The following is an 18312-nucleotide window of genomic DNA, read 5'->3' on the forward strand; positions in this document are numbered from 1 at the left end:
GTCGACAGAGTGTGGATCTCTACCACGTGTCTTATCTAGTCATAGCTTTATCTTACCAACACACACACGACCATCGAGACCCACAGCCAGTCCAGGAAAGCATTCACATCTGTAGGAGCCATCAGTGTTGACACAGCGTCCATTCATGCAGATCCCAGGTGTTTCACACTCATTAATATCTGTGGTGGGGAAAAGCACGTATTAAAAATAGTGATGTTTATATGAGACCATCACATGTTTATAATTCTTTTACAACACTTGAAAATGGGGAAGATGGAAAGTAATATGCAGCATCAACAATCAAAGCTCAATGAGACACATTTCATTGTCCTTTGAGAAAATAGTAACAAAAATTGACAAACTACACTGAGCATTTTTTTTTTTTACCACAGAGAAAGCTATTTCAATAATATCCTCCTGAGATCTTTTTATCCAAAATAAGAATCAAGAAGGCAAAAACAGAATTGGAAGAAGAAAAGTGACAGCTAACAGACAAAGGGTCTTATGGAACATTTCACACGGCAATTCTTCCAGGACTGTGAGAAATCTAGCTTGATAATAGACTGCAACTTTGACCTGGGCAGGAAGCTTCTCCATTTGGCATCCAATACTCAGACTGGGGTCCATTCCAATATCACTCATGCCTAAACTCTCTGAGATGACTAGTGTGGCATTAAGAGATATAGAACTAAAACCCTGATGGAACATTATAGAAAAGAAATGGAAAATGAATATAGAATATTTTGATGACCACTTCTGGCCAACAACAGCACTGTAAGCAACTGGAACCCAGCAAAGAAAAATCTTTCCTAAGTATTACAGATACATTACAGTATTGTATGTATATGCTTAGGGAGGTCTGGTAAAAGACTTTATTGGGCATATGCTAATAATAGCAAATATTTTCCCCCTTCAATATGAGAAAGTAGAAATGGTACCAAAATTGTGTTTTGGAAAACATTTAACACTTAGAAGCAAGTCACTTTCTAACAACTCTTTTTATAATATATACCTAGTGTATTCAACTATTTCTTTTTTTTCTGACCTTAAAAAGGCAAATGAAAACTGAAACACCTCTACATTTTACTTAGCATGTGTTATCTGGCACAAGATATGCTTGGATGGTCCAAGATTCTGTGTACAGATTGTATTTTAAAGCACCAGTTATATTTAAATACATGAACTCAAACTGGTTCAGTTATTCAGGTCACCTTTTTGTTCAAGTTGAGATATACAGTAATACAGTGACAACTATAGCCTGAAAAGTGACACAAAGGCTTTTTAATGGGGACAGAGTTGTAACATAGATCTAAAGGACATGACTCAATTTGAGTGGCCCCAATATTCAGAGAGTGATCAGGGAGGCCATGCTGTTTATCAGATTAGTCAACCATAGACATTAAATTAGCATTGTTTATTTTAGCTTTGAACAGTCACATCTTTGTGGTCTCAGAACTAAATACTCAGTACTAAAAGAAAATCTTATCCAATGATGTCAAGAGAAAAGTTACAGAAAAGGAAAAATTTGGCATACAAGAAATTTCTTTCTTTTCTCTTTAGTCTGAAGTCTATTTTCATGGGTTGCAAACAGTTGGAAAACCTAGTTTAATCTATGAGGTCATAAGGTCTTCTGAAATAATTACATCAGCATTATCTGTTGGTCATACTTAATGCTGAGAGGCAGTGGCCTGGGTCACCAGCAGCCTACAGGCACCAAAGTCAATCTCAGTATGCCCTGTGGATAGGCAAGAGTGTGTGTTCCTGCAAAAGGTCTGCTCACAAAGGGGCTTTCACATTTCCTTCTGCTATTTTATTTGGAAGCCTAATTCCAAGTATTCCAGCAATCATTTCCTTCCCCTTTCTTTTTCACTTGTATAGCACTCAACCTGCACAATTTGGAACTTAGTTGTATTCTGTTTTACATTGTAGAATATTTCCACGTGTTAATCTTGTCTTCCAAACAATAAGTTCCTCCTCGCACAGGGCTCAGTAATATAGAAACTTATTTCTTATTTCAAATTTTAAAAACTCAAAATGTTTTCTCTTACTAAGAGGACAGAGTTGCACGATATTAAGAGACACTGATGTGAAGGTCATGGAGGATACAGGTAAACAACCAAAGGATAGAAGTTCTTTTAAGCCTAGAAAAAAATGCACATCTTGCCAACAACTTCATACAAGGCTTTCTTCCATAGAAGAAAGAAGAAGAAGCCTCATCTATTGGTGAACACCTTTACCAAAACTGTCTACCAGGGGAACCTGGAGAAAAGGCATCATAGGACTTTACTCTGTTTTCTCAGTACCAAACAGCTTGACACTCTGCACTTCTCCATCTGAAACTATGAGCAGAAGGCTTTGAGTGCAGTATTTTACAAGATTTCCTGGGCCTGTTTGGATACAAGATTCCTTGAGAAGTATGGTTTCAACTTAGAATTTGGACCCAAGGGCAATAATCACTCATCCCTGACTACATAAGGCAAGACATACTAAGTGCAAATTTATCTCGATGACTCTTTTTAGAACCCCAGTTTTCAACAGCACAAGTAAAAATCCTCATTTTTGTTTCCATACCTGAAGTAATGAGATTATTTCAAAAGCTACCAAGCTAAACAATGGTTCTTAGTTTAATCTCTTCTGCTTAATTCTATTTCCCTTTTTTTAAAAAAGATTGTATTTATTTATTCATGAGAGACACAGAGAGAGAGAGAGGCACAGACAGAGGCAGAGGGAGAAGCAGGCTCCATGCAGGGAGCCTGACGTGGGACTCAATCCCGGGTCTCCAGGATCACACCCTGGGCTGAAGGCGGCGCTAAACCGCTGAGCCACCTGGGCTGCCCAATTCTATTTCCCTTTATGCTTATGTGACTTAAGAATGCCTAAATAAATCATCCACAAGAAACTTTGTTTCTTAAGATATCTGGAGGAAATTACAGAGAAGAGATTGCTGCAGTAAGAATCTACAATAGTTTGTCCAGGTAAAGATGCAAGAGGTAGCAAATGACAGCCATCATAAAACCTAACTTCCGTGATTCCCCAATGCAAGGAAAAGGAAGAATCCAGCTTCTTTGAAAAGATGCTCACATCTATCAGTGGACCAACTTCAGCCTCTCATTCCTTTGCTATGTACCCTTTCATTCTCCTTTAGGAGACCCCTAACACCCTTTCTGCAATAAGAGCAGCCTCTTTAGCATAAACCATACCTCTCTGGATGGCTGTCCTTAAGAAGGAGGTCCAGACAGGTTTTCTAAACCAAATTAGGAGCACTTTAACTGGGGAGACTCAGTGAGGCAAAGCACCTCTAAGCGATACAGAAGGGAGAAAAAACAAGAGGAGAATACAACTTAGAGTTTTACAGCACAAACCTTTGCAATAACGCCCGTCTGATGCCAGCTGAAATCCAGGTTTGCAAATACATTTAAAACTGCCATCTTCATTGATACACATTCCATTGAGGCACATGTTCCTTATGCTGCATTCATCCATATCTGAAAAATATAAAAAGATACATTTCCTTATGCCCAGAAGAGCAAGCTTACAAAAGAAGACAACCTGAATGAACATAGTTCTTTTTCTTCACTTTTCTTCCATTTTCTTGTAATTATATAGTCTAAGGCTAATTTTCTTCCAAATTATAGCATACAGAAGAAGAAGGGCCATATAAAATGTGTGTTCTTATGTTCTCAATTTTTGACGTGTGCATGCAAACTACAGAGCTAAATTTATTTTATGTGTATATATATACACACATATATACACATGTGTATAGACATGAAATCCATATATAATCGTTTATATAAAACCTCATGTGTATGGAAGCTACCAGGACTTTTTCTTTAAAGACAGTAGTTTGCAAACTGAAAAGTGTGTTAACTGTCTGACAGTTCTATTTACTTCACTGATATTACCCTTAATACACTGAAAAATAAAAACAAAAATCAAAACCAAGAATGATGGAACTTAAAACAGACTTAGACCACCTTCTGATTCTTTATAAAGTAGAAACCAGAGAACAGCTTCAAGTTTGAAGTTTTAAATAGGGGTAGGAAAAAATGTATTTTTAAAATGCAACACTCTATGGAGTATAGCCACGTTAGCTAACCTTTAGAACTCCTTGATCATAGGTTTATTTCTTTAAATTCATCAATACCTTATTTTATTTAATACTACAGTTGTCTTGGGAGGCACTTGCTTTTCTAGACACAGTGTGTTTTCACTTACAGGCTTTAGTCAAACCAATGTAATTTATGATTTTTTCTTTTTTTTAAACAGGATTCTATCCCAACCGAGAATTCTGGCATTAAGTCTTTGAATTGAATCACTAAGATAATATTCTGCCAAAAATGTTTCTAAGAACAATTTTGAAATTCTTTTAATGTATGAATAGATTCTTGGGATCTTTCCCAAAGACGTTGGGAAAGACGATAAGAAGCATTCTTCATTTTTTGCTAAAGGTCTAAGAAGTGGAAACTCATCAATAATGGTCATATTTTCAATTCAGGAAAAAATTGCAGGGGAAAAAGACAAAACGTTTGAAACAGCCCAATTCAAAATGAGGTGATTAATTTGAGAGGCAAGATAGCTAGTTCTCAATAGTCAATGTTTCAAAAATTTTTACAGTTCCAGATACTCTGTAGTTTTTTCTTACTAGATACTTTATTTTATTGTATTTTATTAAAGATTATTTATTTATTTATTTATTTATTTATTTATTTATTTATTTATGAGAGAGGCAGAGGAATAGGCAGAGAGAGAAGCAGGCTTCCTGCTGGGAACCCGATACGGGACTCGATCCCAGAACCCTGGGATCAGGCCCTGATCCGAAGGCAGACATTCAACCATTGGGCCACCCAGGTGTCCCACTAGACAGACATTTTAAACAGGAGAATTATAAATGTAAAAAAACTATATGGCTTTTGCCACCTATGCTTCAATTAAGAATTAAAAAAACGAAATATAGGAGTTCAGGTGTGTCCTATTAAAAAAACAATGTACAAATTCTGATTGCCTAAAATTAGGAAGTTATAATCTATGTTACAGAATTTTCATCATCACCAGGTATCTTTAAAGGACAAGCTCTCTTCATATATTTGAAATGTTATGTGAATCACAGAAATGTAATTAAAGGTATGAATATTATTGACAAGTATGTTTGCCTCACCCATAATAACAATATATGAAATATATTTGCTACTTTGACTTTTCACTCAATGTTTGGCTTGGTCTTGTTAAAGATTTCTGAAACTGAAACCGGGATGGGAGAAGGGGATTAGTATTATTCTGCTACTCTGACTGCCATACTGTTATCATTTACCTTCACAGTTCTTCCCATCTCGTGTCACATGAAAGCCTGCATTACACACACAGTGGAAACTGCCATCTGTGTTAATGCAACGCCCATTATTGCAGATACGGCCATTCTGTAAACATTCGTCGATGTCTAAAATTAAAGGTAAAACAGAAGATATGTCTTCAGTTGGCAGATTGACAATTATTTTATATCTCCCTCTCTCCCGCCCTCCATCTCCAAACCCATGATGGTAGTTTCGGGGTTTAATTACTAAATGATATTCTTTGACGTAAACTTGATATCCAATAATGTGAGATTTTAGATGACTAATTAGTTTCCAAGACCTATCACAGAAAAAGAATGCCAATATAAGAGCATTTGATCTAACTCTAATTTCTAACAAGATCCTTGAAATCTCAATTGTATACACAAAATAGATTCTTCTTCATTTTCCTAGCTAATTTAATGAGCCAGTATATATCATTATTTATATTAAACTTTGGCTGGCATCTTTCAACACATGCTCAAAAAGGCAGATCTCACAGCTACATCAGAACAGTAAAACAAAAATCCTATAAAAAATTTTAATGCCATCTGAAAACCAGCAACTGCATGAAATGTTTACCTTCCTTATGGCAATTCTGGTCCAAGTATAGTTTTATTGTTTGTATATTCTTAGTTTCTTTGACAACTTCATAAGCATTCTATCTACCAAATAAAATATGGGGGCATTTCCCCTTCTTTTCTGTTCTGTCTAATACTATGCCAAAGTAAACAACAGAGGTTGACGTGGAAGTGTTAAAAAGGACAATAACTCAAATAACGTCTATCAGATCTCTCATTTAAAGATCAATGATGAACTCAAATTGGACAACATGGTACCCTGGATTATCTGTTCCCCTCAGTTTCTAGGCCAGATACCTGGATGAACACCAAAGAGGATGAATACACGCTGCTTTGTCTACATAGCGCACAACCTTTGCCAGGGCTCATTCCCCAGAAGACGGAGACCTGGGTACTGTGTCGTAGTACATGGGAGCAGAGCTGAGGCCACATGTGCCTGAGTATAAGCACCCTAAACATCCTCTGGACGACAAGAATGTGCATTCACGGCACATTGGTTACTCTGTCTACCCTGCGTCTGCACGGTGTCTGGAGGTTGACCCTCAGACGCACTTTCTTTCTGGGCAGATCCAGCAGTGGTTTCCACACGAGTCATTGGACTAGCTGAGGCAGTCTGGGCTTTTCTTCTGTCTGATCTTTGTGCCAACAACCTACGCTCTTTTTCTCTCTCATTTATTTCTTAATCCTTGCAAAAATCTGACTTGCTCCACACTCCAAAAAATAGTAAAAGCCACATACTCTTGAGGAGAAAATTTTTTTTTTTTTTTAGGATTCTATAATCTTTTGAGGCCCCAGGATAAAACAAACAGTATAAAGAGTTCGGCATTTTCTCTCCTCACTAATTTCAGAGCACCATCAGTCTGCTCGCTGCCTTGCAAGATAAATTGAAAGCTTGCCATTCAAACTTTTTTTTGGTATATTTTTTATTGGTGTTCAATTTGCCAACATATAGTATAACACCCAATGCTCATCCCATCAAGTGCCCCCCTCTGTGCCCATCACCCAGTCACCCCCTCCCCCGGTCCACCTCCCTTCCACCACCCCTTGTTCATTTCCCAGAGTTAGGAGTCTCTCATGTTCTGTCTCCTTCACTGATATTTTCACTCATTTTCTCTCCTTTCCCCTTTATTCCCTTTCACTATTTTTTATATTCCCCAAATGAATGAGACCATATAATGTTTGTCCTTCTCCGACTGACTTATTTCACTCAGCATAATACCCTCCAGTTCCATCCACGTTGAAGCAAATGGTGGGTATTTGTCGTTTCTAATGGCTGAGTAATACAAACTTCCCTACTGTGTTTCTGTCTGTCTCTTCAGCTCCTTCTCTTCTCCTCAGCTAAGTACACCAACTTTCTGACTGTCTTGTGGCCACTTCCATTGACCCCAAGGCATGAATATGTCATCAACTTCTTATGTCTGAGATAAGCTTAGCACTAGCTCTTAAAGAAGACATTATCTGAAGCTTTTAGGTAATCCTAAACCTCCAATAAATTAAGTCTCAGAGCGATAACACCAGCAGGCATCTATACTGGCTGGCTCTCACTCCAGCTGAGTCCTCAAGAATCTCTTCTATTTGCTTACTTAATACTGCAGTCTTCTAGACACTGGTTTTGGTTTATTCTCCACTATTGAAAAATGCCTAGTACACCATACATGCTAATTGTTGTAAACAACAGTCATAACACTAATGATGTTCTAAACTCAGTTATACATTCAAACTACCTATATTTATATCTAGGGAGTAAGGCCATTACTAGAAATATTAGCAGGTTGACATTCTGTGCTCCAGTTTCTTCTGCTCAAAACTGCCATTTACAGGTGGTATACTAAAATATACAAATGGCAAGAAATCTCTAAGCCAGAACCACATTCTAAGACTCTGCAACCAGTCACTGTTAAAAATAAAGGCTCTATGTCTTTAACTCATATGAAGAGCTTTTGCTTAAAAAAAAAAACAAAAAAAAAAAAACAAAAAAAAACCACTCCTGTTAACAGCTGACAATTTTTTTAAAGTGATACAAACCTTTTGACCTTTCCTGGAATTTAATTTTAACACAGAATTCTCACAGAACACGCTTTTATCTGGCTTTCCTGGATCAGTGAAATCCCTTATTCTGTGCCAAATCTATAGAGACATAGATATTTGAGTTCCCCAAGGGTTGAAAGTCCATCTTACTTATTTCTGTCCCAGAAACTTTAGTATATCAGTCATCTGATAAAAGGCATATAGGATGACATAATAAATTAATTAATAAACACAGAGGGAAAAATTTATCAGCAAACACTTATAGTAGTGTTTCTCAAACTTTAGCGTGCTTATGGATCACTGGGAGCATCTTATTAAAATACTGATTCTGATTTAGTAGGTCTGAGGTGGGGCCTAAGATTCTGCATTTCCAATCAGCTCTCAGGCGATGCTGCTGTGACCACTGTGGCTACTTCCTTTTCCTTTAGATCTTCCCATTAAGAAATTAATGAAATACAACTTCACCTAGAACTGTCCTCACTTTCTGCGTCAACAAAGGACAACCCCATTCCTTGGCTCTCAGATGAAAAATTAAGAGCAACAGTGATAAGGCAAAAAAAATTTTTTTCCATACACACACACACACACACACACACACATAGAAAATAAGATATTTCTCCAGGAACAGAAGTATCTTTTTTAAAATGATTTGAATGTTTGCTGGATTTTATGATGCTGTCCTTCAGAGTGACAATATCTGGAATTAAGTGCAGAAAACAACAAGGGCCTATGAGCCTCTTCAGCAAGGTTATTTAAACTCCATTAAATTCCCTTGAAGCAAACCTCCTACTTAGTGTATATGTCCCCTCACTTGGCATCTTCCACGTTAGGACCATACCTCGGCACTCTGTCCGGGTGAGTGTGCTTTGATAGCCAGGTCGGCACTGACAGGTGTACGAGCCCTGGTTATTAATACACTCTCCACCAGCACAAGGGTTCTTCTCACATTCATCAACATCTGCAAAATATGGTGCATTTTAGTAAGAAATTAGATGGCAATAACTCATAACTTTAAGAACATTTTATTGCTTTCCTTTACATGTTAGAACACTTTCCTTTTAAGAAATAAATAGCATAATGAAGAGGGTCTTTTTTCTTTTTGCCACAAGGTACTGTGTCACCAACCAATTGAAAACCAGTGGAGTAAAGTGTCTTATTTTCCTGTGTCATTTTTCAGAGAAAAATGCCAAACATGTAGCAACTCAACACTCCAAGCTAAGAAACATTTTCTCTTCCTTGAGTCTGGCCTAAGGGAATCAAACAGACTAACATTTCAGAAATGGCTTCTAGATAGAATTCTGAGTATCTCTTGGAGTTCTATGTTTCAATAAAAAGGAAGCCTAACTTTATCTAAGCATCCCCTGCTGAGTTCTGCTGAGAACATCAGAATAAGACATGAAACAGTTGTCATTTAATGACTTATTCTCACTTACCACAGAGTCCACCCCTCAACTCTCATCCCCAGACAGGCTCCCACTACTTTTACAGTTGTATAGAACTATTAGTCTATTTAACAGTGACCTGGTTTACATTCCCCTATTTGTAAAGATGGAAACTAAGGCTTCTGGAAGATAACCTACTTATCCATAGTCACATGCTTCTTGCTGCAGGTGCACTCTTCCACCGTGAGCTAGATGTCCCCTCTTCCACCAGCTCTGGATGACCTCTTTTAGCGTGTGCCAGAAGGGGCATTCATAACACCAGGAAACTACACAGCATGAGAAACTAAGAACTCCTGATTTCTGCCTGATTCATAGTTACATAATTGCTTTCTATAACTTATTTTTTTTTAAAAGTTAGATGGCAACTGGGTGTTCTTTTCCAATTAACAGATGAATTATTCCTGTGTTACATTTCCTCCTTTTGCTAGCTTAAATGACTCATGTCAACAATTCAAAGTTTCACTCTTCAGTTTTTAATGACTAACTACAGACAATTGGTGAGTTATCCATTTGAATTAGTAAAATGTGCAAAAATTTGTAATTTGGAGACAGTTTTAAAGCTTTATTTTAATGGTCATTTTGAGAAGATGACTTAAGCTGAAGTGACCAGCAAGACTTGAATGTATTTACCATGAAAGCTAAAAGTCACTATAGTAGGCAGAATAATGCTTCTCCCCAAATATATTCATGTCCTAAATCCTAGAACCTCTAAATATGCTACATGGCAAGAGGGAATCAAGGCTGTTAATCAGTAGACCTTGACGGAGGGCAGGGGCGGGGTGGTGGTGGTAGTGTTTCCTGAGTTATGCAAATGAACCCTATGTAATTACAAAGGTCTTTACAAGTAGAGGAGGGAATTGGAAGATAGAACCAAAGATTTAGAGAGAGATTTGAAAATGCTATGTTGCTAGCTTTGAAGATAGAGGAAAGGACCATCAGTCAAGGAACACTGGAAAAGCAAAGAAATGGATTCTCTCTGAGTGCTCTGGAAGGAACACAGGCTGCTGACACCTGAGTTTAGCCCAGTTAGACTTGTGTAGGTCTTCTAACCTACAGAACTACAGATTTGTGTTATTTTAGGCCACTAAGTTTGAGGTGATTTATTACAGCCACAACAGAAAACCCATATAGTCATGGGACAGAACTGCAATAGCTTCTCATGCCAACCTAACCCTAGGCATCACATACCAATGCACTCCCCACGAAGGTCCAGCTGGAATCCTTTGTTGCATTCACACCGATAGCTCCCAGGAGTTGGAATGCAGCGTCCATTTTGACAGAGATATCGAAACAGCTGGCAGTAATCAGTGACATTGACTGGCAGCACCCCTAAGGGAATAACATTAAACCCCATTAAAATCATTTATAACTAGGGTATCTTTCATCACTTCTTAACCCATTCACAATGGTCAAGATGCTAAATCATAAAGGAAGGAAGACGCTCTTTGGGTAAAGGTCACCTGGGACCAATAAAGTATAATTTCATGCCCACTTACAGAGATCGCATGCAGCCAGGTCCTGTAGCCTCACTGTAGCCTGCCTCTCCCTACCTCTTTTCTGCCTTGCTCTCAAGTCTCCAGTTTGGGTAACTGACAAAGGCAATGAGTTCTGGTAATTACTTACAAAACTACTTTGCATCATACAAAACTCAAAGTATAATTTTATACCTCCTCTATGACTTCATCCTGTGAATCAGATTTAAATCTCTCCCTCTCCCACAGTTGTTGAATAACAAAAGGACATTAATCTGGAGAATATGAAACCTCCTATTTTTCTCCTAAGGAAGGGGCCAATTGAGAAACTTAGATACCACACTACGTATACCAGTTAATCTAAGAATTGATACACTAATTTAATGACTAAAGCAGCATAAACAACAACAAAAAAAGTTAAGCCAATTAATGTAAAACAAAACAAAACCAGATGACTTTTCAGTCCTTACTTGGTGGTTCCCGAGACGGGTATGGATATTCCACTGGTGGTCGAGGGACTGGAACTGGAGGTCCAGGAGGAAAGCCAGGAGAAACAGGGTGAACTGGAGGAATGGGGCCAAGGGGTGGGGGAGGATATCCTGGTCTCTCAGGAATTACCAAGGGGACAGAGCACAGCTTGTTGAAATCCTCTGGAAAAACACAACACAACAGAACACAAAAGCTGAGTTGTAGCGTAACTCATACTCTGTGCAAGTCATCCTTACATTTCAAAGAAACTTTGAATAAGATCAGTCATAGAACCACATAGATCAATTGGAGAACGGGGGAAAAAGCCAATTGACATCATTCCCATACTAACAGCTACAGTAGCAACCATACTGGAACAGTAATTCAAAACCAAAACCAAACTCCCCAGAGTATGTACCACATACCTCTCCCAAAATTTAGGAAGTCTTTACCTAAGTCACGATTTATCTCAAGAAAGAATCAAATGCCACTTTTTTAACTCAGTCCCATTTGTGGATCCCACAACTCTCTAAAGAGGACATTAAAAAACTGGATTTTACTGTATGTGCAACGGAAAACCATTGGATTGTCTTCAGCAGACTAATGTGGGATGTAATCAACTGAACATTTTCAAAAGATCAGTCTTGCTGACACATGGAGAATGTGCTGAAAGGAGGCAAGGCTGTTACAGAAAGCCAAGGGCAAGAAAACATTGGCTGGACAAGGGAGACAGCCATGTAACTGGGTGGAAGTGGACAAATTTGAAGCATATTTTAGAGATAAGTAGGTAGTGCTTCAAGAAGGAGTAAATGTCAGAGCGGAGGGAACAGGAAATCAAGAATGATATAGTCTTCTGGTTTACCAACCGGGTAGATGTTGGGGACATTTGCCAAATGGGAAAAATTGCAATGGGAGCAGGTTTGATGGGCAGAAGCCAAGTTCCACTTTGAATATATGAATCTTGCGATAGCAGATATCCAAGTAGATTTGTCACATAGCAGCTACGTAAGAGTTTGAAGCCTAGATGAGAAGTGGGGGCTGCATATAAGTTTCAGAATTATCAGTAGATAGGTGGTATTTAAAGCCATGAGGATGAATGAGCTCACCTAGGAAAAGTGTGGAAAGTGAAGAGGAGAGTGTACAGAGACAGAGCCCTGAGGAATACCTATTTGTACAAGACAATAAAGTGTTGGAGAAGCAGCACCCCGTGGAATACTAGGGGGTGGTGCGTCTGTTGTTAATGCTGCATAATGATTCCCTGAACTAGCACACTTGAGTTAATCAAGGATTCCCTCTGACTGCACATACAGGCTGATTTTTTCAGGCCAGGTCTTTACTAGTATAAATTATCTTTAGATTTGTGACACCCTTTTTTCTGAGCTTCCAAAAAGGTGTTTTAAGACAGTATCCAGATTTCCAGGGATGTATTTACTTAACCATTTGTACATTTTCATGTTTCCTACAAATAGCCACATCTTGTTATAGTTTCCTTCTGTATGTAATCATGTGATCTTTAAAAATTTCTTTTTCTCCTTCTTGCCAGAGTATTGATAATTTTATTATCACTGCCACACAGGGATTCTCCCACAGATCATTTCTATACTAGTTTTATCCATTAACAGAAATTAGGCTAATATTACACTTTTACTTGTGCACTAAATCTGACTTATTCTAAAGTACTGTAATATGTTTTATGCAAATACATTTATATTCAACGTCATGGGGAAAATCTGCCAATTTACACAGGTAGCTAAATATACCTGGCTATCATGTACCTTGTGGTTTCATATGGGTCCATTACTAAAACTTCTTCAATTAAATTTGGCATTTCCAACTTAGGTTAACATTATGTATTCAGAGAATTCTATTCTATTCTAATAATATTTTAATTATTATTTATCTGTAATTTTAACCCACACGGATTCTGCAGCACTTGACTGCATCTGGAAAGGATTTATATATTGTTTATGCTTTCCTGAACCAGGATGCTACAATCCCACTTACCAAACCATAATGATCCTTCTTACAGAATTATCACCTGGATGTGCCATATCTATCATTTCCTGGCTACTTACTTTCCACCAAATTTCTACCACTAAGACTGTGCACAGTCTTTGAAGTCAACGATCATGTCTAACTTATGACTAATTCCCACTCTGAGCCTTGCCCTGTGGATTGCACAGAAGAGGAATTCATTAACTATGTGTTGGATTTAACTGGATAGCAATTATATTAAGGGACTCATTTTGCTTCCAAGCACCAATTCAACCTTTCTTTTTCTTTAGTCTTTTAGGATTTTCATGAAAGAAGTTGAATAGCTTATCAGGATTTCTGCTAATTAGGTGGGTATATGACTTCAAGCATGCTATTAAATTCATCTTAACCTCTATAGGAAAGTATATCGGAGTGGCTCCTATTCTCTCTTCTACTCTCTTAAGCTTCATAACTTTCCCATGAGCTCCTTTACATTCAGGATCAGCGAACCGGGGCTAGTTTTGTTCAACTGATATCCATCTTTCCTAACTCCATTTAACCTAGAAACGATACTGATTTTTTTTTTTTTTACATTGTGAAAAGCTGACTAGCCTAAAATAATCCTTCATATATATGTTATATATATATGTATTTTATATCTATATAAAATCCTTCTCCATAAGTTAAAAACCTAGAGCTCTACAGCACTGCTACCAGAACATCTGAGCAAGCAAACGTACCAACTTGCAAATTAGCTTTTCTCTGTCAATTTGCTTTGCCCTGGGCCTATTTTAGATTGGAGGTATCTCAGTGGTACACATGAGAGAGCAGCTAGCTCCCTGCAAAGTTACACAGGGGAACAGGGCCTTCTGCACCATGCATCCCAAAGCAGGTCTTTGGGCACCTCAACCTGCTGTCCCTCTGTCCTCTATTCAAGGCCTCAGCACAGAAAGGAATCTGCATCAATGCTGCTGATTCCTAAATTAATATATGTATTTATTTTTTATTGTTTAAAGATTTATTTATTTATTCATGAAAGACACAGGCTGAGAGAGAGACAGAGACATAGGCAGAGGGAGAAGCAGGCTCCTTGCAGGGAGCCTGATGCAGGACTCGATCCTGGATCCCAAGATCATGACTTGAGCTGAAGGCAGATGCCCAACCACTGAGCCACCCAGGCATCCCAATATATGTATTTAAAAAGCCATTTTCCTGGTACTCAAGCCATGTGTCTTAATAGAATGTCACGTACTTCTAAACAGGACCTACTAAATGGTCCCCCCAGTGCACTAAGGGTGGTGGGTTATATTTTTAGGTCATAGACAGTAAGCAACTCAGACAAAATATATGACTTGTTATATGTTAAAATGTACTGAAAGATTTTTATTGCTTCTTTAATCCACACATATAATTCTCAGCAATAAAAGAAATTTTATAGTAACATCTGTGAGCAGGTGTAGAACCCAGGATAATGGTAAATTCACATTCTGTGAATAACATTCTGCAGCATTCCGTTAACTTTTGTGTTTATCCTTCTTCACCTTGATTTGCTCTGCTACAGTTTTCTGAGTCAAACACACTGTTCAGGAATCTGATTAAGAAGGAGTTTTCACTTAGAACTAGTGGGAAAGATATCACTTAATAAATTGTTCACTCTACCTGAATGCCCCCTATGAGCCAGATTTTGCTAACTATGGTGGAAGTGGTAAGAAAGCATAAGGAATATGGGACTATAAGAATGAATGACACCTCCTAATGAGATTTATCAGAGTAAAAAAGCAATACGTGAACACATATTGGCCCAGAGTGGGATTTGTGCCACAGCAGCAGTAAATGCCTGGTGCCCTGAGACAGAAGGCATCATTTCCAGCTGTGGTTCTCTTGGGACATTCATGAATTAGGTCCTATCGGGAATCATATTAGGGTCCTTACCAAACAAGATGGCATTTAACAAGCAAGGTGGCAGGGGTTAGGAAGTAAGGAGAAGTTTTAGGGAAAAAGAACATTTGAGTTTAGAGATCTCCAGACTGGCTTCAAGGAAAGCTTGATCATATAATTTAACTAGAAAAATAAAGCCACTATAAAGAAGAAGAATTAAAAGATGAACTGGGGTCGGATATGAGGATGCTAGATGCTCCGCCAAGCAGTAAAATTTTATTTTCAAGAAATGGAGTGACTTGGACCACTAGATCCTTCCTGAATTCATCCTGGGAAAATTTTTCTGGACATCTTTCCCTACCTTTCCCCCAGCCATAATTTTTTTAACTGAACTTCAGATAAATTATGCTTTGGGAAATATATATGGCAGCTGCAGATTTCATAAAGACAAGTTAGGAGGCCACTGCAATAGTCCAGATGAGAGAAAATGAGCTTTATGTGAAAGTAGAAGGAATATGACAGATGAGAGAAGTATTACAAAGAAAAAAAAAAGTTAACAAGAATTGGCACCAAGGAAGAGGAACGCGTCAAATGTTAGGGAAGGAGGAAACATGTATCCCGCATAACTCATGAAAAGGCTCTGAGAGACCTGAACTTTATTCAACAGAGCTCTTGAGGACTACGTGAAAGCCAAAAGAAATATGTAAGAAGAGAGACCAGTACTCCTGAAAAGGTTGCGAGTTAGTAGTAATAAGCAAGCTCAATAAGAAGCAGTACCAAAAAACAGTATTACTTGTATGAACCTCTGTATTTTCCCAAGCCAATTATCCAGGGCAAATTTTCCTGGGAGTTGTCTCTCTTTATTTTCAGGAATCTTTTTCACTTACCTGGATTTCCAGTAGATGTGCATCATGCATGTGGGCTTGTGGAGGTGGAAGTGGGACACTCTACAGATAACTGGAAGGGCTCTTACCTGTTGCTCTGATGGGACACATCTCAGGGGCAACGGTGACCCCTGGAGACCAGCATCGGCCAACATCACAGCAGCACTGCATTTTTGTTATGGACTGGGGCAGTTGGTTAGAACAGCGCCCATTTGCCAGAGCTGTGTAACAGTATCCGGGGCGAACATCTGAGAGAAAAAAGAAACACACCCACACACACATCACTGAGATGGAACTCGTGACAACACTCTTCTGCTCCAGCACCTTTATGCCTCACACTCAGGCTCTGGAGGGATGCATTGACACCCTTGCCCCCTGGAAGAGAAGCAGTATGTGCTGCTCAGGAACAATGCTTGGTCAGAACTCCCTTCGTCTCACACCTTTCGCCCCTGTGAGCTGGTGCACTTGGCCAAAGTCCCACATTCCATCCCCAAGGTGGGAACGAATGATTACAACCATATGTGCCAGAGGAAAAGAGAGACTAAGAAAATCACTGGCAGTGACAGTTAATTAGTTATAAAGACATGTCTCTATACTGAAGGGAGACTGTGTTGTCCTTGGTTTCAAACTACTTAATTCAAGCCATTTTAGGCAAATATTGATATAAATCTATTTTAAAACAACATTAAGTCTGCACTATAGTCTACATTTCTAAGAGATCTTTCTTACTTTTCAGACTGAAACTGTGAGTCAGACTTGTGAGTTTTTTTTTTTAAGGAGTAAGCCACTTTGCAGTCAGATCCAATGCTTGTTAATAGAGATTTCCTTTTGTCCTAGGGCCCTAACAGATTTTATAAGGCACTAATTATTTACAAGTTCAAAATGTTCATGATTCCAAGTTCTTAGTCCTATAAGATACAATAGTTCTTGAAGGCTTTTTTTTTTTTTTTTTTTTTTTTTGGCAGAAAGGTATCTTCTCAAAGCAACATGGGAAGACATATTTCTATATACCACTTTTATTGGGTTACATCATGTCTGTCATGACAACACTGACACACTGAAGTGCAAGTCTAGGCTATCAAAAAAGAGCCTGCGACATACTAGAAACCTAACTACTTCATAGGCCTTTGAGGAAGTGCCGTGAAACAGAGGAGGCAGGTAGCTAAGTACAGAACACCTTGATCCACCTGATGTTGAGGATGTACTCTCTTTAAGGAAGGGGTATCATTGCATAGTCCATATGCAGTATAGTTAAAAAGTAAATTATACTTTAAGCATACTTGTTATTTGAAGAACTATAAGGTGGTAAGTTTTTTTTTTTATAAAATGAGGAATTTTTTTATAGCTAAAACTTCATCCCTATGTTTCCTGTAAGTCGAAATAGAAACTTCATGTTTGATCAGAGAACGCCAACCCTATGACTGTTTTCATCAACATCATTCTTAGGAACACTAAGCACTCAGATCTTGAAGGTTGCAATAAATTAATAAAAAGAATTTAATGAAAAGCAAGGCTAACTTACAAACTAATATCACATGAAGAAGGCTACACAAAACCTAAACAAACCATAAAATAAGATTACTGATCAGCTTTAAAGAATACAAGATTATTTCTGAAAAATACTTAAAACCACTAGCACGTATACATGTGCTTTCTGCGGCCTACATTTCTCATTAGACTAATAGTCTCAGCAGAGAGGCAGAACATTTCCTTCCAGCCTGGTCCAGGGTAAATGGCCCGAGAGAGGAGTGCAGACAAGATAGGCTCTCTGAAGCCACAAATGGCACCTTCCCTGTGAAGAAGAAAGAGCAATAGAACTTTCTACTTTCTAATTTTCATGGCTTTAAAGCCACTGATAATTTATCTATTCAGTGCTTAGTAGATGTTTGGGGGCAAGGAAACCAAAGGCTGTTAAGAATGGGAAGAAATATTCAAAACTGGCTTATATCCCAGTTTCAAATGAATTTGGTGGTCAAAACTTGGTATAAACACTTGACCAAAATTTGTATATACAATTTTCAGTGTGGGCTATCTTTCGGAGCAAAACTGAGACCTACAGCTGCCAACTGCAAACTCCTAATGGGCTAATGTCTATTATTTTGCACATTGACGATGATATTATTTTACTGCCCAGTTGGCTCACTTACATGTTAAATCGGTAGACTAGAAAACTCTTGATCAAAATGGTGAATGTTGGGGCTAAAAACATTACCAGCCATGGCTGGGCTACTGGCAGTCTCTGATGTACAAATGGC

At 38.2% G+C, this 18312-nt stretch overlaps 1 protein-coding gene across 3 annotated transcripts in view; it reads right to left on the reverse strand.

Moving 5' to 3' along the window:
* Positions 1-18312, reverse strand: part of FBN1 (fibrillin 1) — a 222924-nt gene that overhangs the window by 90113 nt on the left and 114499 nt on the right. For all 3 annotated transcript variants that reach the window (XM_077881022.1, XM_077881023.1, XM_077881024.1), the window contains exons 9-15: positions 16147-16305; positions 11324-11503; positions 10570-10710; positions 8778-8897; positions 5312-5437; positions 3363-3485; positions 57-179 (exon numbers count right to left, since the gene is read on the reverse strand). In XM_077881022.1, coding sequence (XP_077737148.1) covers positions 57-179; positions 3363-3485; positions 5312-5437; positions 8778-8897; positions 10570-10710; positions 11324-11503; positions 16147-16305 — 972 coding nt within the window. The remainder of the gene's footprint in view (positions 1-56; positions 180-3362; positions 3486-5311; positions 5438-8777; positions 8898-10569; positions 10711-11323; positions 11504-16146; positions 16306-18312) is intronic.

This window comes from Canis aureus, chromosome 32 (genome assembly GCF_053574225.1).
Source record: "Canis aureus isolate CA01 chromosome 32, VMU_Caureus_v.1.0, whole genome shotgun sequence".
NCBI classification, from domain to species: domain Eukaryota; kingdom Metazoa; phylum Chordata; class Mammalia; order Carnivora; family Canidae; genus Canis; species Canis aureus.